Genomic DNA, 24054 nt, shown 5'->3' on the forward strand with positions numbered 1-24054 from the left:
TAGAGTAGAGTAGAGCAGAGCAGAGTAGAGTAGAGTTGAGTAGAGTAGAGTAGAGTAGAGTAGTAGAGTAGAGTAGAGTAGAGTAGAGTAGAGTAGTAGAGTAGAGTAGTGTAGAGTAGAGTAAAGTAGAGTAGAGTAGAGTAGAGTAGTGTAGAGTAGAGTAGAGTAGAGTAGAGTAGAGTAGAGTAGAGTAGAGTGAAGTAGAGTAGAGTAGAGTAGAGTAGACTAGACTAGAGTAGAGTAGAGTAGACTAGAGTAGAGTAGAGTAGAGCAGAGCAGAACAGTGTAGAGTAGAGTAGAGTAGTGTAGAGTAGAGTAGAGTAGTGTAGAGTAGAGTAGAGTAGAGTAGAGTAGAGTAGAGTAGGGTAGGGTAGAGTAGAGTAGCATAGAGTAGAGTAAAGTAGAGTAGACTAGAGTAGAGTAGATTACAGTAGAGTACATTAGAGGAGAGTAAAGTAGAGTAGAGTAGAGTAGAGTAGTAGAATAGAGTAGAGTAGAGTAGAGTACAGGAGAGTAGAGTAGAGTAGAGTAGAGTAGAGTAGTGTAGAGCTGTCTAGAATAGAGAAGAGTAGAGTACAGTAGAGTAGAGTAGAGTAGCATAGAGTAGACTAGAGTAGAGTAGAGTAGACTAGAGTAGAGTAGAGTAGAGTAAAGTAGTGTAGAGTAGTGTAGAGTAGAGTAGTAGACTAGAGTAGAGTAGCGTAGAGTAGAGTAGAATAGAGTATAGTAGAGTAAAGTAGAGTAGAATAGAGTAGAGTACAGTAGAGAGTAGAGTAGAGTAGAATAGAGTAGAGTACAGTAGAGTAGAGTAGAGTAGAGTAGAGTAGAGTAGAGTAGAGTAGAGTAGACTAGAGTACAGCCATTGAGAGTAAATAGAATGGAGGCCAAAATTCTATTTCATTGTTGAAGCCAAGTTGGAGCCAAGGTTGGACCCAAAAAGACCAAAAAATGGCCAAATCCCATTCATTCCTATGAGAGACATAAAACCCTGTATCTCCCTTAAATGCCACTCCAGGGGGATAATTTTTCGCTCAACTAGTAGGTCCCCTTGCTCTCCAACTTACCAGGGTGGTGATTTTTTGTGATGATGTTTTATTTTAGAGAGATATTAAAAGTTAAATTGACCAATGAGCATCAGAACATGGTTTGATTGACCATTAGAAGTCTTGTTGTTGTCCAATCAGCACCTGCGTTTGGCGTTGCTAAGGTGGAATGGAAGTTGGAATGTTACCAAATCTGGCTTCAAAGCGTTGAATGGCAAATAGCGTTGATTTGGCGTCCATTCTATTTACTGTCAATGAGTACAGTACAGTACAGTGCAGTACAGTACAGTACAGTACACTACAGTACAGTAGAACTGTCTAGAGTAGTGTAGAGTAGAGTAGAGTAGAGTAGAGTAGAGTAGAGTATAGCTGTCTAGAGTAGAGTAGAGCAGAGTAGAATAGAGTAGAGTAGAGAAGAGTAGAGCAGAGTAGAGTAGAGTGGAGTAGAGTAGAGTAGAGTAGAGTAGTGTAGAATAGAGTAGAGTAGAGTAGAGTACAGTAGAGTACAGTAGAGTAGAGTAGAGTAGAGTAGAGTAGAGTAGAGTAGAGCAGAGCAGAGTAGAGTAGAGTAGTGTAGAGTACAGTAGAGTACAGTAGAGTAGAGTAGTGTAGTGTAGAGTAGAGCTGTCTAGACTAGAGTATTAGAGTAGGATTAGTGCTAGAGTCATTTTTATTAATCCCGAAGGAAATTAAGGTGTCTAGTAGCACACACATACAAACAGATTTCACATTAAAATTCACATTTTCAAATTAAAAAGGATTTTAGCTCTCATATCAACCAGAAACTGTATAGAATTCTTGCGTAAAAGAATAAAATATCTTCTCAGGTCCAACCAGAAGTCAAGTTGCTTCCAACTAAAGTCTTGTGGGCATTTCGCCCTGCGAACCCAACTGGGAAACTCCAACTCCCATTGTCATTGTGACACAGCACTCCACAGCACACAAGTGTTTACTGCACACTGCACACAGCGAAATTGCATTCATGCCATTTCATGTACTCTGTTTAGGTCACCAAGTGCCAACGCCAGAAGAAGCTTCAGCCCACAGAAGGACACCACAAACACAGCAGACCCGAACGGACCACTCAGCACCAACCCGAACGGACCCCTCGGCACCAACCCGAACGGACCCAACCAGGCCGATCCGAGAGGCCCCAACCAGGCCGATGGGAGAGGTTCCGTGGGCCGGAGAGGAGACCCCGGGTGAACCGGGTCACTGACAGGCCCCGGGTCAAAGGTCAGCAGGCTGAGGTTCTGGTGATCGACGAGGATTACACCACCAGCGACGCATCACAAACCCCTCCCTCTCGCTTCACAGGACGCCATGACGCCTACGACACCCCTCCCTCTCGACGCTACACGGGCCGCTCCACTCCTCATCCGCACTTCTCTTCCTCCATGGGGCGATCCCTCCCTCCTCCTCGCCCAGACCCCCTCTCCCCCACACTACACCTCAACATCCACCTCAACGGCACCCCCGCCGCCAACAACAGTACCACCCCCGCCGCCCCAAAGCTCTCGCCTCTCCTCCCCCGTGATCAGCAGTGGATGCTGCGCCCCCCCCTCCCCCTCCCCCTCCCCCTGCTCTACAGTGAGGCCCCCGGGCCCCAGCCTGCCCTCCTGGCCCCCCATACCGGCACCGCTGCTGCTGCTGCTGCTGGTGGGGGTGGTGCTGGGGGTGGAGCAGTGCAGTGGGCCCTGGTGATGACCTCTCCCCCTGGGCCTGCTGCTGGGCCTGCTGCTGGGGCCGCCATCCCTGCTGCTCCTCCTCACTCTCTGGTGGTGCCAGCTCTACCTCCCCCCGGTGGCAGGAAAGGGAACAGCAGCACTACTCACCTCTGGGATCCCGGCAGCACACAGCACAATAACAAGTCAGTCACACACTACTCACTACTACTAGTACTCACTACTACTACTTATGTGATCCATTAGGGTTAGTGTGTGTGTGTGTGTGTGTGTGTGTGTGTGTGTGTGTGTGTGTGTGTGTGTGTGTGTGTCTGTGTCTGTGTCTGTGTCTGTGTCTGTGTCTGTGTCTGTGTCTGTGTGCATGTGACTACTTCCACTACCCTTTTTCTGAAGATATAAAGAGCATTACATAGTGTCAAAATACTCTAAAATAGTATCCCATTCATCACCATTCAGCCTGACAAAGGCCATGTTTACACAATGTTTGTTTCCGAATTCCGAATTCAGTTGTTTCTTTGAGTTTACATTGCACTTTCATTGCATATTCAAGTGTTTACATGATATTTTCAAAGCAAAATTAGGTTGCCTTCAGAATTAAATTGAGTTAATTCGAAATAGAATGTCTCATGTAAACGAGACGAAAGCTAAATCCAATAAAGTCCAATAGAGGCCAGAGGAGCCAGTGGCCAACAGGCAGTACGCATGTCCAAACAGCAAACCGGCCTGCAGTGAAACCAAGCGATTAGACACGGCTGTAATACCTTCTAAAGAGGGCTCAATGGGGACATCTTAGTGCCCTCTGCTTAGAGTGCTGCTGGTATTCACTCTGAGTGGAGGAGGCCAGAGTAAAAGTGGAGGTTAAAAGCAAAACCTGCCATAGTGTCCTTCCAACACCAGTAACTTGACTGAGTAACTGCTGTATAGTAAGTAACTATTATAAAGCGATGTACCTGACCCTGCCCTGATTGGATTCATTCGCAGGTTTGCCATGGTTACCATGGTTACAGCAGACTTGTAAACAGGGGACGCCAAAGTAAAAGTAGAAGTCAAAAACAAAATCTGCCGTAGTTTGCTTCCAACACAAGTAATGAACACTGAGTAACTGCTCTACACGTACTATTATAGAGCGATGCACTTGATTCTGCGCTGGTTGGATCAGATGTGGGGGTTTCCTCTTTAGGTCGCTTTTGGGTTTTTGCCGTAACAACAGTGTCTAGCCAGCCAGCTCATCAGGTACAATGGTGTAATATCATGTGTTGTACTGACACCATGAAGTCACGAATTACTGTTATTTACACCTCTGGCTCCGAGAGGGGCGGGGCATAGATATACACTAGATAGATAGATAGACAGACAGACAGACAGACAGACAGACAGGCAGTCAGACAGACAGACAGACAGACAGACAGGAGGCCTGTGTTGTGTTGTTCTGTGTTGTGTGTTGGTGACTGTGTGGGCCACAGCAGATGGGAGCTACTCTTCTGGCTGCTGATCTCCTTGGTCACAGAGTTTAACCTAACGCACCGGAAACAGCACAAGACATGCAGGCACTCACACACACTTTAAGCCAACGCACTGGGGGAGGGGGGGGGAGCAAGGGACAGGGTTTACTGTGAGGGTTTTCTTTATCTTTGTTTTTTTTTTGCTTTCAACTGCATCTCTGCACTTCATTTGAATTGGCCAGATATTATATGGGGATAACTCCAGTTGCAGACATGACCCCCATGAAACCCCCAGAAAGGTCTTGGCTCGTCGCTCGTCCGGATTTGAAAAGATTAAATGATTTCTATTGTGTGCGGTAATCAAGCTGAACGGAGGAATGTTAGCTTCTAAAGAGAGCCATTAGCGACCCAGACGGGCTCCAGTGGTACTGGGCCGCCACACAGATCCCATTAGCGACCGACACGCTACCATAGACGAGGTCCTCAACCCAGTAAGACACAGCCACTACGCTACCATAGACGAGGTCCTCAACCCAGTAAGACACGCTACTATAGACGAGGTCCTCAACCCAGTAAGACACGCTACTATAGACGAGGTCCTCAACCAAGTAAGACACGCTACCATAGACGAGGTCCTCAACCCAGTAAGACACGCTACTATAGACGAGGTCCTCAACCCAGTAAGACACGGCCACTACGCTACTATAGACGAGGTCCTCAACCCAGTAATACACGGCCACTACGCTACTATAGACGAGGTCCTCAACCCAGTAAGACACGCTACTATAGACGAGGTCCTCAACCCAGTAAGACACGCTACCATAGACGAGGACCTCAACCCAGTAAGACACGCTACCATAGACGAGGTCCTCAACCCAGTAATACACGCTACCATAGACGAGGTCCTCAACCCAGTAAGACACAGCCCCTACGCTACCATAGACGAGGTCCTCAACCCAGTAAGACACGCTACCATAGACGAGGTCCTCAATCGAGTAAGACGCGGCCACTACGCTACCATAGACGAGGTCCTCAACCCAGTAATACACGGCCCCGCTTACAAATTAGCTGTTACCCGAATGGCAATCACCAAGTTGTAATTATTAAAGGCCCTGTGCACTGTCCTAGTGGTGTAGAACAGGGGTGGGGAACCTTTTTCATTCGAGGGGCCACTTCAAATTCATCCGAGGGCCGCAAAAGTCCTCCGAGGGCCGTACTATGAACAAAAAGCAGGATTTCCCCCTGCACTTTAGGCCTATATTGAAGGCAGCCACCTTTAAAACAGACCCCACCTTCTCTAGGTCCCCTGAATATCACTTAATTGTATTGCAAATGCATTTTCTAAGATTCCATTACAAAATATGTCATATTCCATGTGAAGCTGCATAACATTAAAAGTACATCGGGGGCCGGATCAAACGGCCTCAAGGGCCGCAAACGGCCCTCAACACATAGGTTCCTCACCCCTGGTGCAGAACTATGGTGGTGGTGGTTAAGTTTTGTCAGTGACTCCTACAACAATCCAGTGATGGAATGGCGTCCACGCGTGCAACCAAAGATATACCTGACTGATAACTCAAAATGGTGGCGATCCAGCGTTAGATATGGAAAGTGTAAACTCACACTAAGTTATGTTATGTTAACACTTAGTTATAATGAACATTTAGAAATTGATGGTGGTGGTAATTATGCACAAAATGAGCAGCACAAATTCTGATGATGATGATGATGATAGATAGACTTTATTTGACAATCTCAGTTCTAATATGAAATTAAATACATGTGTTGGACCAGAACCGCACCACATATTTAAATAAAGAGTGTCAGGATAACACCATAAAGCTTAGAGCTTATTTCAGCCAGAAAAGACTCAGACAAAGAGGAATTAAATTAAGCAATTTTAATGAGAGATTATTGTAAGAAGTTGGCAATTAATGAATTATTTGGCGGAGGCCCAGTCGCCGGCCGGGTCATCCTGATTGATCCAGTTTCGATATCGTAGAGCTGTAGGGACAGGATCTTTTACCCCCCGGCGCGAGACTGGGCCCAACTGGTGGTGGTGGGGTTGGAGGAGGAGATCTCGAACGTCGGCACCTGAAGCAGCAGGAAGGGTGAGTGAGAAACGTCATTATAAACATGGGGTTGGCCACTGATTGGACGAGGGCGTGATGCGCGCTAATTGAGTCTTTCCTGGCAGAACTACCGCGAGCTCCATTTCAGCCAGAAAAGACTCACACAAAGAGGAATTGAATTGAGCATTTTTAATGAGAGATTATTGTAAGAAGTTGGCAATTAATGGATTATTTGGCGGAGGCCCAGTCGCCGGCCGGGTCATGCTGATCGATCCAGATTCGATATCTTAGAGCTGTAGGGACAGGATCTTTTACCCCCAAAAACAATGGGCAAAAATAAAGTGACTAGACGCACTCGTTAAATTTGAAGGGTGCGACTCAACCCCAAAAGGACAACATGGATCAGAGAAGGGACATCAGACCCACCGTAGGCGACGACTGGGACCCACCTAGGGAAACTAAAGTAATAATTGAGAAGTAGAATGAATGAAAGGGGCGGCGCACAAGCCCCAATGGCACTCGAATAAAATAAAATGCGAGCGCGCGGAGCGTGCCACTCTAGCTCACCACCACCAGAGTTGCGACGGATAAAATATGCAGGAGTATGCGCAAACAGGGGCTCTTGAGGAGAACTGCGTTGTAAATCGTAGCGTACTAGTAACAGACAGAGGAGACACTTAAGTAGACACGTAGGGGAACGCTATTGCCACTGCTAGGCAAGCTTTACTGATATTATAATCGTCTATGCCGGCATGCAGGCATTCTATGCATTCTCTTAGCGAAATTGACTTGCATTTCGCGTCTTTACCACGGCTAGGCAGCTCTCTATACGTTGCAATATATTCTAATGTTGCCACATCTAGGCAGACCTATCTTAATGTTATAGGCCAATTATTAGGCCTATTATTATTATTATTATTATTAACATTATTATTATTATTATTGACGAGGTTGATGGCAGCAGCCGTAACAAGTTACTCTATCATATTACTAATACTATTTTACTTTAACTAGTAGGCCTATAGGTATAATTACAAAATAATTATTATTATCAATATCTTTGCCACGGCTAGGCAAGCTTTTCTCAGGGAGGGGTAATGGCAGGGGACGGGACAGGTACGGACAAACAGACTAGCGTGCGCTCTCACGGAGAGCTGTGCATGACAAGGAATGAACGAGTGGAAGCCAAGTAATAGAAAGTAAGCCAGTACGAGGGGATTACCTCATTGAGCGCTAGAGAGCGACATTTGCGCTTTCAGGACTGATCTGGGATCAGGCCTGATGTATGACTCGAAGGCCGCCGACTTCCATCTCCCCAAACGCTTGATGGAAGAATCCGCCATGCCTCTCTCTGCAGCAGTAGTGGCGGCTCCGATGCGAAAAGAATGGCTCGTGTAACCGTGTTGGGGGAGACCACATTTTTTAACCACCGAGCCCAAGTGAATCCTAAACCAATCGCTCGTCATAGGCGCGCGCTCCCTAATGAGGAAAAGGGGTGACTGAGAGCAAGTGTGGGGTCGCCGGGAGAGGTAGCGCAACATAGCGGCGTGAGGACAGAAAGAGGTGCCGAGTCGTGAAATGTTAATCGTTACGCCAGACCCTGATGTGTCCGTCTTCGAGTGTTTAAGAAATATAGAAAAGGAGAGAGGATAGAAAAGCAAGTCACCATAGCACAGACCCCGCGATGAATCGAAAGCCAAGGATGGAGAGGTGAATTCACCAGGGCGCAGGAAACCATAAAATGCTGAGAGAAAGACGGCTTCAAGGAGAGCGTTGGTGTAGGGTGAGAATAAGCCGCAACGGAGTGCTAGGATAAGTTTGTGCAAAATATCTAGGGTAATAGGCAAACGAGCATCGGGTGTGCTGGGTGCTGATTTAGCTATTCCCTTTAAGAGGAGGCGGATAGAGGTGTGCGAGAGAACAGGCTAGGGCAACTAGGATCACTGCAGCGAGCATAGAATTGGATGCCTGCGAGCATTCTACGGAGGGAGGATGCGTGTACATTTTTGGTCTCGAAATTAAAAACCAAGAATGCACACACGGTGGGAATCGAAATAGGGAGAGCGGCCAGATTGAGGGAGATACAAAACAACGAAAATAGTGACCAAGTCGAACTGTAAGCCCTAATGGTTGAAGACGCTAGGCCTTTGGACATGTAGTAACTGATGGAATTGCGCATGGTAGAGGGTAACTCGCTCAGTCCAGGACCAAATCCTGAAGCGGTGGGCACGGCATTGGGTCCCGGCGCGCGGATGGGCATAGGCGTCTGAATTCCTGGAAACGGAAACGAGAAAGAGAGTCAGCAACAACATTACACAAGCCAGGAATGTGTTCAGCGGTTACAATGAAATTAAACAGCACGGACTGCCAAGTTAAGCGCCGTAGCAGAGGCATGATCAAGGGGCAGGAGGAACGTCCCTTATTAATTATTGCTACCACCGCCTCGTTGTCGCAGTGCATAGTTATGCGCCTGCGGGACCACGCTTTTCCCCACAGAACGCTGGCTGCGACGATCGGGTACATTTCGAATAGGGCGATCGACGCACTCCCAGAGGCAAGGGTTCGGAACTCAGCTGGCCGTGCGTCCGCAATCCATTGCCCCTGAAAGTACCCCCCGAAGCCAACAGACGGGGCAGCGTCGGTAAAGAGCGCGAGGGAGGTAGATGACTCGGACATGTCGTGATAAAAAAAAGAAATACCGTTCCAGGATTGCAATAGCCTGGACCAGAAGCCCAGGTCGGATCTGGCCCCGTCATCGAAATGTACGTCATCGCTCAGGTTAGGTACGGAGTGTGCCAGAGACAGCAGGCGAGATATAAAGGAACGACCTTGCGGGATGATACGCATTGCAAAATGTAGGTGTCCCAGAAGGGAAAGCACTTCGCGTTTTGAGACTGACTGAGAGCCGAGAAAAGTGACGATGACTGTTCGAATACGCTCAAGTTTTTCGAGTGGTAGGGATGCTTGCATTTTTTCGGTATCTAGGATGATGCCCAAAAATTCGACAGTAGTGGAGGGGCCAACGGTTTTCTCTGCCGATAGCGGCACTCCTAGGTCGTTGAATACCCCTTTAAGGGTATCCAAGACGTTGGTCTGACTACGAGAGGGGAAGTCGACCAGCAGGAAATCATCTAGTAGGTGCAGCAGAAAGGGCACCTTGTAAACGTTGAGGAGTATCCAGCACAAAGCCTCGGAGAGGCAGTTAAAGATGTGCGGGCTACTCCTACACCCGAAGGTTAGACGAACTGCAAAGTAAAATTTGGACTGCCAGCGAACCCCGAACAGCGGCCAATCCGCGGGGTGGATTGGCATTGTTTTGAAGGCGTCGGTGATGTCAGCCTTTGCCAGCCATGCGCCGTGACCCGCCGTTTTGATCATTTGGATAGCATTGTCAACTGATGCGTAATAAAGCGAAAATGGGACCAGGGGGATGCATTCGTTGATGCTAGCCACTGCGTCGGAGTGAGGAGACGACATGTCAAAAATCAAGCGCTTCTTTCCGGAATAACGGCGGGTAGCGACCCCGAGGGAATTAACTCTGAAAAGAGAGAAAGGAGGAGACTTGAATGGGCCGATTATGTATCCTTTATTTAATTCCTTGCTCAATAGGTTGGAGACCACTTCAGGTTCGGATAGGGCTGAGCGCAGTTTTGCTACGTAAGAGGAGGAAGGGCGAGACACGACCCCGACCCGGAACCCCTGGGATAGCCCCGTGATCAGGTAATCCACGAAGGAAGGGTCGTGGTAGTGGGCCAGGAGAGGGACGTTGATCGGTGTGGATGGGTGGTTTTCGACCAGGGCTGGAAACGAGGCTGGATCCCTTCCGGGTCTGAGCTGGGAGCTCTCGCAGGCCTCGACTCTAGCGCCTAGCGTTTTCACCGACTCAGAGAGTGTTTGGATAGCTTGCAGGACCTGGCTGGGAGTGGTTGCTGGATGCGGCCGCTGGGCTGGCGATCGCGATCGTTGGAGGGGGAGCTGACTTCCTCGCACGCTTGGCTGGGGCTGGGGCTGGAGCAGATACCGACTTGCGCTTCCTCTCCTTGAGAAGCCGTCGGGTCGGCTACTGAAGAGCTGGTGGTCGGGGCTCCGGCGGTGGGTGTTCGTAGATTCACCGGCAAGGAGGTGGCGAGCTGGAGGAGATCTTTTGACGCGCCTTCAGCTACCGGAACGTTGTGCGTTTCCAAGAGGTCCAGGAGTTCGTTGGCAGACCAGGAGACCAGGTTTGGTGCCTTAAGCGAAATCCGGGGGCATCACCGTCGGGTTGGGGACTGGGAGGGAGAGATGACATTGTCGTCTTCTGATTCCTCGATTATGAAATCGCCGGTAGCCGGCTCAGACATCATAGCGATGGTTTCAGGTCACGAAACGATGGCAACTGGCGAAGCAGATCTCGAACGTCGGCACCTGAAGCAGCAGGAAGGGTGAGTGAGAAACGTCATTATAAACATGGGGTTGGCCACTGATTGGACGAGGGCGTGATGCGCGCTAATTGAGTCTTTCCTGGCAGAACTACCTCGAGCTCCATTTCCATTGTGGTCCGGAGGACCGAAAGCTTGCAAGTCAAGTAAAGTTTCTTTGCACAAAAAAAGACCTGAAGTGTGTGGATTGTCTTCTTTTTATACAGAAATGTCTACCCTGCACCTTCTAAACAGATGAGCGGTGGCCTATCACAACTTAAGTTACCATTGTGGTCCTGTTAAAATGTTAAAATGATGATGATGGTGATGATGGTGATAATGATGATTGTGTGTGTGTGTGTGCGTGTGTGTGTGTGTGTTTCAGGGTGGGTGTGTGGCTGTGTAATTCGGATCTGGGTCCTGATGGGCGTGTGGTCCAGATGTCTGACCCCTCCCTCTGCTCGGGCAGTACAGCGGGCAGCTGCAGCGGGCCCTACTCTCTACTGCCCCCTATCGGCCGCTCCCAGAACAGCATGCTCACCATGGGACCCCGCAGCTGCTCAGACGGGTACCTTGCCCAGATGGAGAAACACAGACACGCTAAAGCAGCATATAAGGTGTGTGTGTGTGTGTGTGTGTGTGTGTGTGTGTGTGTGTGTGTGTGTGTGTGTGCAGGGCCGGTTCTGGCTTATTTGGCGCCCTAGGCGAGTTTGAGTTCTGGCGCCCCCCCACCCTACCCACACCCCCCCTCTTTTTTATACCTTACAGAACACAACAGTAATAGCCTACCGGTAGTAAGTTTAACTAAATAGCATCAAGAACAATAACTGTTTTGCATCAAATGGATTTCTGGTTCTTTTGGACAGCCGACCAACACATCAGATTGAGTCGCATGAAAGTACCTTCACTGTGTGGTGTCTTGGATGTAATGGTGGTGGTGCCCCCAACCCCAGATGAGAGGGAGGTTATCAATGTGTTTGAATTGTAAAATGGAATTGAAATGCCAGGAGAGTGGTACAGTACATTTGCATGTCAAATGCATGTGTAGACAATAGGCCTACCAAGGAGGTCTGCATTGATAGCCTATCTACACTATCTACAGCATCACAAAGCATGGCAGCATAACAATTTTAATAAGCTACACATTTGTGCTGTCTATGATTCCAAACCAATTTCATTTCTGTACTGGAAATAGTGGTGCATTTGTGAGTAGGAGAATGAGAAGGGGGCTATCTATGTGTTTGAACTGGAGGGACAGGGTGAGAGAAAGGGAGCAGAGCGCACGCTTTTGAATTTCATAATATACAAAATATAGTAAATAGCCTCACTTGTCTGCAATACTACATCACTCAGCATGAAAACATGCTGTGCATGGTTCTGTTACATGATTAATGTAGGCCTATATGTCATTCTGGTCTGTAAACAATGTTTTTTTAAAGCTTACAACAAGCAGGTAATTCATTCAAGTGGATGGAAGGAGATATGGCAGCTAAACTTGTTTTAAACATGGCACCAGTCTTACTTTACATTGCTTGTCAACCTAAGCAAGTATTATGATGTCAGGTGGGTGTTAGTGAGTAGGCTACTAACAGCTACTTTACTGGATTTCATTGCTTGGCATACTTGGCTAATGTTAGCATGCTAACTAGCGATTTCTTAGATCAAAAGCAAAGCTCTTTTTCCCTCTAATTCCAAACAGTAGCCTCATAACTATTAGGCTTTACATTACCACAAACGGTTGCTGATTAAATCACATACTTCCAAAACACCCTCTGCAACTCCTGCATCATGCAATGACTGGTTTAATGAGAACATAACAATTCTCCACCCAGCAGAGCAGCACTACTGTTTGCGCTTGCCCCCTCTGTCTCTCGAATGAGTCTCCAAATTCAAAATAGATCGCACGCTGTCACTCGTCCCGCCCCCTTTCTCGGGACTGTCTGTTTATTGGTTCACAGACCTCCCAGAGACAGTTGAAAGCGATATTACTATTGGCTGAGGGGCGCTTTGCCGTGAGGAGCGCTTTCGCCACGCTTTGTTGATTGCGACTTCATAAAAAAACCTCCATATCGCAAAATTACGCATCGGAGAGCGCCATTTCGGCGCTCTTTCTTCACATTGCGCTCTAGGCGACCGCCTAGCCGGCCTATGCTTATAACCGGCCCTGTGTGTGTGTGTGTGCAGCTCAGATGGGTACCTCGCCCAGATGGAGAAACACAGACACGCTAAAGCAGCATATAAGGTGTGTGTGTGTGTGTGTGTGTGTGTGTGTGTGTGTGTGTGTGTGTGTGTGTGTGTGTGTGTGTGTGTGTGTGTGTCTTCTCTTCTCTTCTCTTCTCTTCTTTCCTCCTACTCTCCTCTCCTCTCCTCTCCTCTCCTCTCCTCTCCTCTCCTCTCCCCTCCCCTCTCCACAACTCTCCTCTCCTCTCCTTTCCTCTCATCTCCTCTCCTCTCCTCTCTCTTCTCTCCCCTCTCTCATCCTCTCCTCTCCTCTCCTCTCCTCTCCTCTCCTCTCCCCTCCCTCTCCTCTCATCTCCTCTCCTCTCTCATCCTCTCCTTTCCTCTCTCTCCTCTCCTTTCCACTCCTCTTCTCTCCTCTCTTCTCCTCTCCTCCACCCTTCCTTTCTGCTCCTCTCTCATCCTCTCCTCCCCTCTCCTCTCCTCTCCTCTCCTGCCCCTTACTCCAGAGTGTTTGTCCGTGTCTGTTGGGATTAGTGTTGTGAGTGTGTAAGGGGCACTGGTCTCTTCTGGTCTCCTCTAGTCTCCCCCTCGCTCTCGAGCAGTGGGCTGGTCTTGGGATGTAACCCCCCCCCCCCACCCTCCTCCTCCTCCGTGGAAGTGGCGCTGCCCCAGGACCTGATGTCTCCCTGAGCGCTGGCTAATTCTGTGGTGGCCCCCCACCCCCGAGACCCTTGAGGAGGGGGGCTCATCCTCTGTTGCCATTACACCTCTATTGTAGTAACGGGGGGGTCATGACTCCATGGACCCCTGGGCCGGACAGCAAGAAAGCCACCCCTCCATTGGTGTTGCTCGTTTCCAAAACGAATTTTAAATGTTTGGGAGTCCGGGGGAATAACAGTTGTTAAAAGTGTCATGTTAATGCAATATGAGAATATTACAGGCTTGTGCTTCAGGGGCCCCTTGACTCATGGGCCCCTGGGCCTTGGCCCTGTAGGCCCGTGCTGGAACACACAGGGGGGGTTAGCCTGGGGGGTTAGCCTGGGGGGCGCCGGCCGCTACTCTGCGCTACGGTGGGCGTGTACTGGGGAGAGATTAGCCTCTTAGCCTCTTAGCCCTGTACTGGGCCGTGGGAGACCAGAATTAGCCTCCTACACCAAGACTGGACAACGACCACATGCACGTAGACCAGGGGTGGGGAATCTTCTCCGGTCTTATCCGGTTCCCGATATCATTTTAATATGTTTGTATAGTTATCTATTTGCTATAGTTTGAGTATAAAACTGCAGTTTAGTGGAGGAAGACAAAAGGAAAAAAAGCACAAAGATGCAACAGGTCTGTATACACAGGTTGTATATCTGACACATGTCGCCATCACAATCAATGGAAAAGGCAATAGACTGTTTTATAAAGCAATCTTAGAAATTACATTTGCAAAGACATATGCAAAGACAGTTATATTTTCAGGGGACCTAGTGAAGGTGGGGTCTGTTGGAAAGGTGGCCGGCATAGATACAGGCCTAGTCAAGTCAAGTCTAGTCAAGTCGGTTTTATGCGCTGGTTATACAAATAATTGAAATTACGTTTCTTAACTTTCCCATGCAGACATAGACAATTAGACACCTAAAGTGCACAACTAAATAGTCCACCACTGAAACCAGAGCCAACAAGATTCATGCTCGTGTGTGTGTGTGCGTGCGTGCGTGCGTGCGTGCGTGCGTGCGTGCGTGCGTATGCGTGCGTGCGTGTGTGTGTGTGTGTGTGTGTGTGTGTGTGTGTGTGTGTGTGTGTGTGTGTGAGTGTGTGTGTGTGTTCTCCAGGCGTACACCCTGAGGGACTACCAGGGCCTGAAGCAGCAGGGGAAGATGGGAGGTCTGGGGCCCAGCACCGACATCACACAGGAGACGGTAAACTAGAATCATATCATAATCATAATAATAGTCATGATACTAATAATAATAATAATAATAATTATCATCATGAAGTTGGGAGGTCTCGGGGCCCAGCACCGACATCACACAGGAGACGGTAAACTAAAATCATATCATAATCATAATACTAATGTTAATATTAATAATAATAATAATTAGGGATGCACCACTTTTTTGAAAACCTACAAGTACAAACCCCAACTCCGATGAAGTTGGGACGTTTGGTAAACAGTGAATAAAATCAAAATGCTATCATTTTCAAAACATTCAATCTATTCATTAGATGGAGAGTAGTTAAAAGACAACATATTAAGTGTTAAAACCGAGAAAAAATATTGTTTTGGGGGACATATGTAGTCATTTCTAATTTGATAAATGCAACACGTCTCAAATAAGTTGGGATGGGGATCAGTGAAATTTAGTAAACATCCAAATAAGATAAAACAACAAAAAAAGACCATTTCAAAATGAATTGTACTGAAGGACAATATAGGTGTCCAGGTATGAGATCATCACAGAGAGGCTGAGTCACTCAGAATTAAAGATGCAAAGGGAATAATTACCATAGTTATTACATATATTTTTTAAATCCCTTTGATTTACCAGGATTGAGTGTATGTAAGACATATTTTTGTTATTAAAATCATTGTATAGGTTCATGACATCATGAAATATATATTGGCTGTAGTCTCACTCTAGCACTCCAGGAATTAGAGCTATTGAAAATTGACCATATTAAGAATGCTTAATGCGTGCAAATGATACAGGGGTGTAACATTCTCCTAAGCTCACTTGAAATAGACCCAGAAGACATGGGAAACTGTAGTTTGCTTACAGAAGTCAGCAGAAGTTGTAGAAGTCCATTCTTTTTGACAATAGAGCATTGCACACCCTGTGCTACAGTGAAAATGAACCATCCAACTTGTGTTAGTGATAACTTCAAAAATCAGCCTCCATGATGGCATGCGGGTGCAGTAGTGCATTGGTTAAGATGTTCTCACTCATCTGTAGAGTTAAATACAGTGCTGAATGGTATAAATGGGTTTTAAACAGCATGAAAAGCCACTCATGCATTATATTTTGAAGGGAGATCTTCGATTACTGCCACATAGTAAGGTCAAATTGCATTCTCTACTATATTTTAACAGTTTGGCTCCATCATAAGGACCAGCAGGTGATAAAATGGTGGGCTTTCGGTCAAGACCTGTCACACTGTAAGCACTAATGAAAGGAAAACATTGCAAAACATGACAAGGAGTACACCCACCATTTAAGCTGGTGAAATCATGTCCAAGATAGGAATTAACACTGTTTTTCATATTAAATCATCTCATCGGTTAATGTATTTATCTGTTAAGTGTTGTCTTTTGTTTTGTTTTCAGTCTTCCTCGACATTTGCTGCCTTTTATCGTCCCCGTCCCAACTCTTTTGAGACGTGTTGCATTTATCAAATTAGAAATGAGTACATAACAATACTTTTTCTCGGTTTTAACACTTAATATGTTGTCTTTTCACTATTCTCCATCTAATGAATAGATTGAATGTTTTGAAAATGATAGCATTTGATTTTATTCACTGTTTACCAAACGTCCCAACTTCACCGGAGTTGGGGTTTGTACATTAATGTGTGTACTTGCCGACACCGAGTACCGATACCGATACCTTTTACCACCAAAATACAATGAAAATAAATGCATGGCCTTGTTTTTTTCAGCCTGTGATATTTTTATTGTCGATTTCAAAGTAGATTTAAATGTTAGTGAATGTATGAGGTGGCACTTTTTATCCATGCTGCTTTCCAGTCCACAGAACGTGACAAGATTTTGCATTGTTTTGTGTAATAGTAGTATCGTTCCTGGTATTGGCAAGTGCTTGACGAGTACGAGTACGAGTATAATGAGCAGTATCGGGTGCCGATACCGATACCAGTTAATGGCTAATAACCTAGCGGTAATGTGTTGTGTATGTTAATGGCTAATAACCGCTAGCGGTAATGTGTTGTGTATGTTAATGGCTAATAACCGCTAGCGGTAATGTGTTGTGTATGTTAAGTAAGGGTTAACGTTCGGCGAGAAGGTCGCTACCGTGGAATAGCAGCACGACAGAGAGAATCTTTAGACCCCGACGCGGAGCGGAGGGGTCTTGTTCTCTCTGAAGTGCTGCTATTCCACAAAGCGACCGACTCGCCGAAAGTTAACCCGCTTATTATATGGATATACTTAAATGATTCACACATGCGGGGACATTTCTTTAGACCTATTTAATGTTAAGATTGTTGCTGCGCAAAACAAAACAGTGCCGTTGTGGAACACCGCTAGGCAACAGCTAGGTACAGTAGGCTAGCCAGGACAGGTGTTGTCTATCACAGCAGCTGATTAGAGTGACAAAAGACCGGACCCCCTGCGGAGTGATATGAAACATTCGCTTTAGCCACTGACTTGTATACAAGCCAGTGCTTTAGCAGTGAACGTCTTTGACAGCGGTAGCCAGGACAACGGGTGCTGTCTATCACAGCAGCTGATTAGAGTCTTGTTGAAAAGTCGCTTTAGCAGTGAAAAGTCTTGTTGCCATTGACAGCGGTCTGTTATAGACCAACCCGTCCGTTATCGAAAAATAACAGACGTCCGAACGTTGGGGAGCCCCGTTGAAATGAATGGAGCATTCGACAGATGACGTCACAACCATATAATAATGGCTAATAACCGCTAGCGGTAATGTGTTGTGTATGTTAATGGCTAATAACCGCTAGCGGTAATGTGTTGTGTATGTTAATGGATAATAACCGCTCGCGGTAATGTGTTGTGTATGTTAATGGCTAAAAACCTAGCGGTAATGTGTTGTGTTCTGTGCTGTTGCTATTATTATCAAGCACTTGTTTTATTGAGGCTGATTTAGCTCGTCCACGCTAATTGCTGAAAGACGTGCGTTTGCACCAACTCAAAAGGCCGTTAAAGTGGAGAGAGGGGGGAGTGTAATAGTTATTTGGAGTGGAGAGGGGAGCGTGTAATAGTTAGTTAGTGTGGACGCCACTTGTGTCTCTCATCATGCATGTGAAACCCCGCGCCACACAAAGGCAGATCTCTGTGGACAGCGGCCAGGTAATTACCAGTATCAATGTAGAGCGGAGCTGTCACTGCAGAACGAGATCGGCTGTCTTGTTTCCTTGTAAATAGTGTCTGTTTGATTGTGCGCTCGGCCCGCTGGGTCAGGTGGGGTGCAGTGGGCTTTGTAGCGCGCAGAGAAGGGAGAGAGAGGGGGGCAGGGGGGAGAGGGAGAGAGGAGAGAAAGAGGAAGAGAGAGGGGAGAGAGGGAGAGCGGGGGGAGAGAAAGAGAGAGGGGGGGGAGTGAGAGAGAGAGAGAGAGAGAGAGAGGGAGATGGAGAGATAGGGAAGGAGAGAGAGGGAGAGAGGTGGAAAGAGAAAGGGAAAGAGAGATGGAGGGAGAGAGATGGAGGGAGAGATGGGGACGGGGGTGCAGTGTGCTTTGTAGCGAGCAGAGCGGGGAGAGAGGGAGGGAGGGAGGGAGAGGGAGAGAGGGGGCGGTGTGCTTTGTGTCAGCAGAGCGGCCGTAAAGGACTAAATGGATGAGTTAATTAAAACCCTCTTTTGTAATGTGCCCCCCTCTCCTCTCCTCCCCTCTCCTCTCCTCTCCTCTCTCCTCTCCTCTCCTCTCCTCTCCTCTCTCTCTCTCTCCTCTCTCCTCTCTCTCTCTCCTCTCCTCTCCTCTCCTCTCCTCTCTCCTCTCCTCTCCTCTCCTCTCCTCTCTCCTCTCCTCTCCTCTCCTCTCCCCACCTCCCTCTCCTCCTCTCTCCTCTCCCTCTCATCTCCTCTCCTCTCCTCTCCTCCTCCGCTCCTCTCCGCTCCTCTCCTCCTCCGCTCCTCTCCTCTCCTCTCCTCTCCTCCCCCACTCTTCTCCTCTCCTCCTCCGCTCCTCTCCTCTCCTCTCCTCATCCACTCCTCTCCTCTCCTCTCCTCTCCTCTCCTCTTTTCTCCTCTCCACTTCTCTCCTCTCCTCCTCTCTCCTCTCTCCTCTCCTCCTCTCTCCTCTCCTCTCCTCTCCTCTCCTCTCCTCTCCCCTCCTCTCCTCTCCTCTCCTCTCCTCTCCTCTCCCCTCCTCCCCTCTCCTCTCCTCTCCCCTCCCCTCCTCTCCTCTCCTCTCCTCTCCTCTCTCTCTCTCTGTCTCTTTCTGTCTCTCTGTCACCCCCTCCCCTCTCCTCTCTCTCTCTCTTTCTCTCTCTCTCCCTCTCTCTCTGTCTCTCTTTCACCCCCTTCTCTCTCTCTCTCTTTTCCTCTCTCTGCCCCCCCCTCTCTCTCCCTCTCTCTCTCGCTCCCCCTCTCTCTCTCTCTCCCTCTCTCTCTCTACCCTCCTCTCCCCTTCTCTCTCCCCTCCTCTCTCTCTCCCTTCCTCTCTCTCTCCTCTTATCCCGTCTCTCTCCTCTTATCCCCTCTCTCCCAGGTTGAGAAGGTGCGTCGTCAGAAGTTGTATTCGGAGGTGATCCGCCAGCAGAATAAGCAGATCAGCCGGATCCCCTTCCTGCCCGCTCACAAGCACAACGCAGCCGACACCGCTGACAAGGACGCCCCTACTCCCCGGAGGAAGGTACAGTGGTGCATATCAGGCCCTAATATACCAGGAGGAAGGTAGAGTAGTGCAAATCAACTTAACATAGCAAGGCTAAGGAGACCTAGCCTGAGAAATCCCATGCTGCTTTGCACAATCGTTCCGATCTGAAAAACAGCATGTAATCTATACCCAGAGAAGGGACAAGATCATGGGGTAACGCTTTAGAATAAGGTTCTTCTAATAAGCGTTTATAGTCACTAGTAAGCAGATAGTAATACCCTTACAAGTGCCCAATAACATGCTTATTAACTTTGTTAACATGCTTATTAACGTTGTTAACATCTGATGAGTAACTTTATTTGAGTAAAAGCATGAAAATCGGTACACATGGCAGCCATCTTGAAAATTTCGTTTTTTTTGTGACGCCCCCATATCTAGTATTAATCAGCATATCAAGATGGATATGTCTACCGATTTAAATAATAAGACTAAAAAAATAAACCAGTATAAACAGATAATAAGCAGCTTATAAGATGTTAACAAAGTTAATAAGCATGTTATTGGGCACTTGTCAGGGTATTACTACCTACTTGCTAGTGACTATAAACGCTTATTAGAAGAACCTTATTATAAAGTGTTACCGATCATGGTCCCAATCAGAGAGTGGGTAGTCGACGACTGCAGTCTGTTGAATAGATGCAACCAATGATACAGTATGGACACAACTAACATGATTGGCTATGGCTACGTATGCCAAATGATACACATTTGTAACGCCCAATAAGCAGTCGTCGTCAATCATAAACCACACACCCCCTACAGGATTTACTGTAGGCCGGTCTCTAGACCTTACCTCACTTGTGATCAAGTCTGGTGATAATCAGGCAAGAGGGGACCAGAACTAATGATGACAACATTAACAAGGACGCACCTCCACCCTGGACTGACTGGCATCATGTAAAGGCGTATGTACAGGGTTCGTACGGTCATGAAAAACCTGGAAAAGTTATGGAATTTGAAAATTCAAATTTCCAGGCCTGGAAAAGTTATGGAAAACGTATTTTTGGTCAAAAGTTTTGGAAAAGTCATGGAAATCCATCCAGTGTGTTTCATCAATTATCTTTATGAAGTTGATGCCACGGCGTAATAAAATCTAAATGTCCGAGTTCTCGTGGAAATGTTGTCTAGTGCAGGCTGCGTCTGCCTAACCATGTGTTGCCAAATTGAGTGGGTTTCAAATAACGCATGTTGTAATGGCTCCAGGCGGGTTTCAAGCGTTTTTGGCGCTAGAAATCAGTCACACCTGGCAACCCGCCTCGTAACGCGCGAGCTAGATGTAGTGTGTGCGTGGTGGTGAGAGGTGATCATAGCTCTAATCCTAGAAAAGAAATGTGGTTCTGTACGATATTACAGCATGTCGCGAAGTGTTACTTCAACAATGCGCGGCTTAACTTTCTGAAAAGATGATCAACAATGGCTGGAGAAGACGAAAGTTGTGATGTGTCCGTCCGATATGGGCGAAGCAGCGGCACTTGTTAGCCACCTGAAGGGCAAGATACAGCAGGCGGTTAAAATATTTAGCGGTTCCACTGAAACGTAGCTAATGCCAAAAGGAATACAATCCTAAGACCTGTTTGGTCTTGGTTTAATTAATATCTCCCGCCAGACTGGCATCATGTAAAGGTGTATGTATCTCCCGCCAGACTGGCATCATGTAAAGGTGTATATATCTCCCGCCAGACTGGCATCATGTAAAGGTGTATTTATCTCCCGCCAGACTGGCTTCATGTAAAGGCGTATGTATCTCCCGCCAGACTTGCAACATGTAAAGGCGTATGTATCTCACGCCAGACTGGCATCATGTGAAGGCGTATGTATCTCCCGCTAGTGCATTCCGTGTTGAGGTGCAACACCTTTGCATGGTCCTTAAGGCCGCGAAAAAGCACTTCTGTCACATGACGAGGTTTGAACAGTTTTCCCGCCATGCCGGCGAATTTCTGTTGCCACAGCAAATTCCTGTCGCTAAACGTGAAAATGCCCTGCTGTGCCCTGACCAAAACCATGCTGACCCCCCTAACCTGCCAGTAAAGCAACAATTCTGCTGCTTTCATTTTTCCAAAACAGCAGCACAAGTAACGGTACATGCACACACAGACAGCACGTTTCCTTAACGTCTCCGTGAGCAGTGCGAGTCCGAGAGGTTCACGGGCTGCCTTTCACACTGCACAGTTAACGTCCACATTCTATCCGTGGGCAGCAGCCATTCTTTCTTAATGCGAGCCGCGCATTGAACGCGGACGTCCGCGCAGGAAAATAGACTCAAGTTCTATTTTTAAAGAGAAACGCGGACATGCCTGGTCGGGACGGACATGCGCTGCGCTTACACCGCGTTCCTGTGTGCAAGGCATGATCTGTTTTCATGCATTCTAACCGTTTCGGACTGATAACGGACACGTGAAGTGGAAGTTAAGCGGACGTCCGCACCGTTGGTGTGAATGCACCATCAGTGGTCCTAGTACTCTATTGAGGCCAGGTGGGCACTGATTGGTTGAGGTGATTAGTGGGTGATTGACTTGATTGTTGGGAAAAGGCACATTTGTTGCGAAAGTATGCTCAGACCAAAACCATGCCTAACCCTAACCTGTTTGTTTGTTTGTTTGTGTCTTTGTTTGTGCTCCAGGCTCTGGAGTACGCCAGGAGCATCTCCAAGCCCAAGGTGTCCCCGCGCGTGAAGAGGGACGGCCAGGAGAATAACACGCCAGCTGCGGGGACCGCAGTGGGGACAGGAGCGGCATCGGTGGCAGGGACTGGGACGAGCGCTGTGGCAGCAGCGACATCAGTGGCGGTCCCGGAGCGGGTCCGGCTCATGGCCGGCGTGGACTCGGCCCAGTTGAGTCAGCTGGAGTCTCTACGCCGCCGACACGAACAGGAGAAACAAGCAGTCGCCCAGCTCAACGCAGTACGCGCCATGTGATGCAACAACACACACACACAGAAAGAGCTCAACGCAGTACGCGCCATGTGATGCAACAACACACACACACACACAGAAAGAGCTCAACGCAGTACGCGCCATGTGACTAGCCACACACACAGCAATGCTATTCTACATCTCAGGAGCACTCTTATCTTTGCCACCACATGATTATATTTATTATATTTTTAGATGATTGCTAATAAATGAATAAATAATGTCTTGCCACAGCTATATGCTACAGCAGGGGTCAGCAGTCAACGCTTAGCGGTGGAACAGGTAGCCAAGTCATCCTGATACCTAGTACACACACGCACACACACACACACACACACACACACACACACACACACACACACATTCACAGACACACACACACACACACACACACACACACACACACACACACACACACAGACACACTACTACATATCTCAGGAGCACTCTCTTATCTTTGGCACCTTTTTGTAATATTTAACCGTTTTTGTATAACATTTTAATAAACAGTTGCAAAAAAACGGCAAAAAAAGGTCATCAATCTTAGTACTTAGTAGCGTTATAACCGGTGGTCATCCGTAGACCCAGTATACACACACTCACACTCACACACACACACACACGCACGCACGCACGCACGCACGCACGCACGCACGCACACACACACACACACACACTCACACACACACTCACTCACACTCACTCACACTCACTCACACACTCACTCACACACTCACTCACACACACACACACACACAGTACTACATCTGTACATCTCAGGAGCCCTCTCTTCTGGTAGCGATGTAAGCGGTGTAGATGACTACAGACCCCCGTATGGAGGCGGCACTAACCTGCAGCTGTGTCCTGTATAATGACTTGTTATGACCTGCACATGCACATGTTTTATACAGAGACACTTAACCCATTTTGTCCTAAGCCCTTTTTTGGGAAAGAGTGTCCTCTGCCTATTAAATGCTAAATATGTCAGCCTCCGAAGCACATACAAACATGGAATAAGTTGCATTTACCCTCGTTATGCATTAGAATGTGTTCATTCAGCTCGAACATTCCCACATTTTTAATAAAAACCCTCAAATCTCAAGAGCCTGTATGCACCGTATATATCACTCCAGGACCCAATGGGTTAATAGATTATAACCTGCAATTGCACATGTGTTATACAGAGACACTTAACAGAACGTAAGCTGCAGTTTCAGTTTGTTGTGTACAGATTTTCTTGACTGACGTCCTGTCTGCGCCTGATGAGATAGTGTGTCAATGTTCTCTTTCAGATTCCACATCTAATATTGATCATACTGTGCCCCCGACAAGATGAAGAAAGCCGTATGGTTTTGTAAATTCAGCAATTAAGTATTTGTCTTTATGTGAAATGTGTGAGAAAAAAGTGTGTAATAGAAATATTTTTGCTTGATTAGCTTGGTTCCCACATCACAGTACTTAACCATTGTCCTCAGGCCTTCCTCATGTTTTGTGTATATGAATAAATATCTAATAAATATCTAATAAATATCTATTTTATAGTTTGATTCTGAGCCTCCGTGTCCTTATTCAGCTGTTCTTTCAGCTTCTGGGGTAGAAAAGCAACTGGTTAGAATGGCCCTTTCAGCCTACGCCTCCATCTGATCCAAAAAAATAAAAAACTTGCTCTCTGGATTTTAAAGTGATAATTTCTGTCCATAAAAAACATCCTCAAGCACCTATTTCTTTAATGGGGGCTTCAGATGATTATCAAAGCGCTATTTACTGGCCTG

At 47.3% G+C, this 24054-nt stretch overlaps 2 protein-coding genes across 3 annotated transcripts; one reads left to right on the forward strand and one right to left on the reverse strand.

The window, feature by feature from the left end:
- Positions 1-8415: 8415 nt before the first annotated feature.
- LOC134453282 (uncharacterized) lies at positions 8416-10773 on the reverse strand. Its single transcript, XM_063204157.1, has 3 exons — positions 10756-10773; positions 10155-10471; positions 8416-10101 (listed from the first exon to the last, which is right to left on the reverse strand). The coding sequence occupies exons 1-3, from the start codon at positions 10771-10773 to the stop codon at positions 8439-8441; spliced, it is 1998 nt and encodes a 665-aa protein (XP_063060227.1). The 3' UTR covers positions 8416-8438.
- A 254-nt stretch (positions 10774-11027) lies between these two features.
- On the forward strand, positions 11028-23829 carry jhy (junctional cadherin complex regulator). 2 transcript variants are annotated; one of them, XM_063202284.1, is made up of 5 exons: positions 11028-11256; positions 14638-14724; positions 19204-19347; positions 21992-22270; positions 23575-23829. In XM_063202284.1, exons 1-5 carry the CDS (start codon positions 11080-11082, stop codon positions 23638-23640), a joined length of 753 nt encoding a protein of 250 aa, XP_063058354.1. In that variant the 5' UTR covers positions 11028-11079; the 3' UTR covers positions 23641-23829. The 2 variants fall into 2 exon arrangements, with proteins under 2 accessions (XP_063058354.1, XP_063058355.1); XM_063202285.1 differs by lacking the exon at positions 11028-11256 and adding an exon at positions 12826-12881.
- The last annotated feature ends 225 nt before the right edge of the window (positions 23830-24054 follow it).

Source organism: Engraulis encrasicolus, chromosome 7 (assembly GCF_034702125.1).
Source record: "Engraulis encrasicolus isolate BLACKSEA-1 chromosome 7, IST_EnEncr_1.0, whole genome shotgun sequence".
Classification (NCBI taxonomy): Eukaryota; Metazoa; Chordata; class Actinopteri; order Clupeiformes; family Engraulidae; genus Engraulis; species Engraulis encrasicolus.

Bases quoted from the DNA above. Each gene is read 5' to 3' on its own strand.
- LOC134453282 (XM_063204157.1), bottom strand. The intron at 10,102-10,154 runs GTCCTGCAAGCT...GCTAGGCGCTAG, and splicing joins CAGCAACCACTCCCAGCCAG to AGTCGAGGCCTGCGAGAGCT.
- jhy (XM_063202284.1), top strand. From the start codon at position 11,080: ATGTCTGACCCCTCCCTCTGCTCGGGCAGTACAGCGGGCAGCTGCAGC. The intron at 11,257-14,637 runs GTGTGTGTGTGT...TGTGTTCTCCAG, and splicing joins ACGCTAAAGCAGCATATAAG to GCGTACACCCTGAGGGACTA. The intron at 22,271-23,574 runs GTACGCGCCATG...GTTCTCTTTCAG, and splicing joins CAGTCGCCCAGCTCAACGCA to ATTCCACATCTAATATTGAT.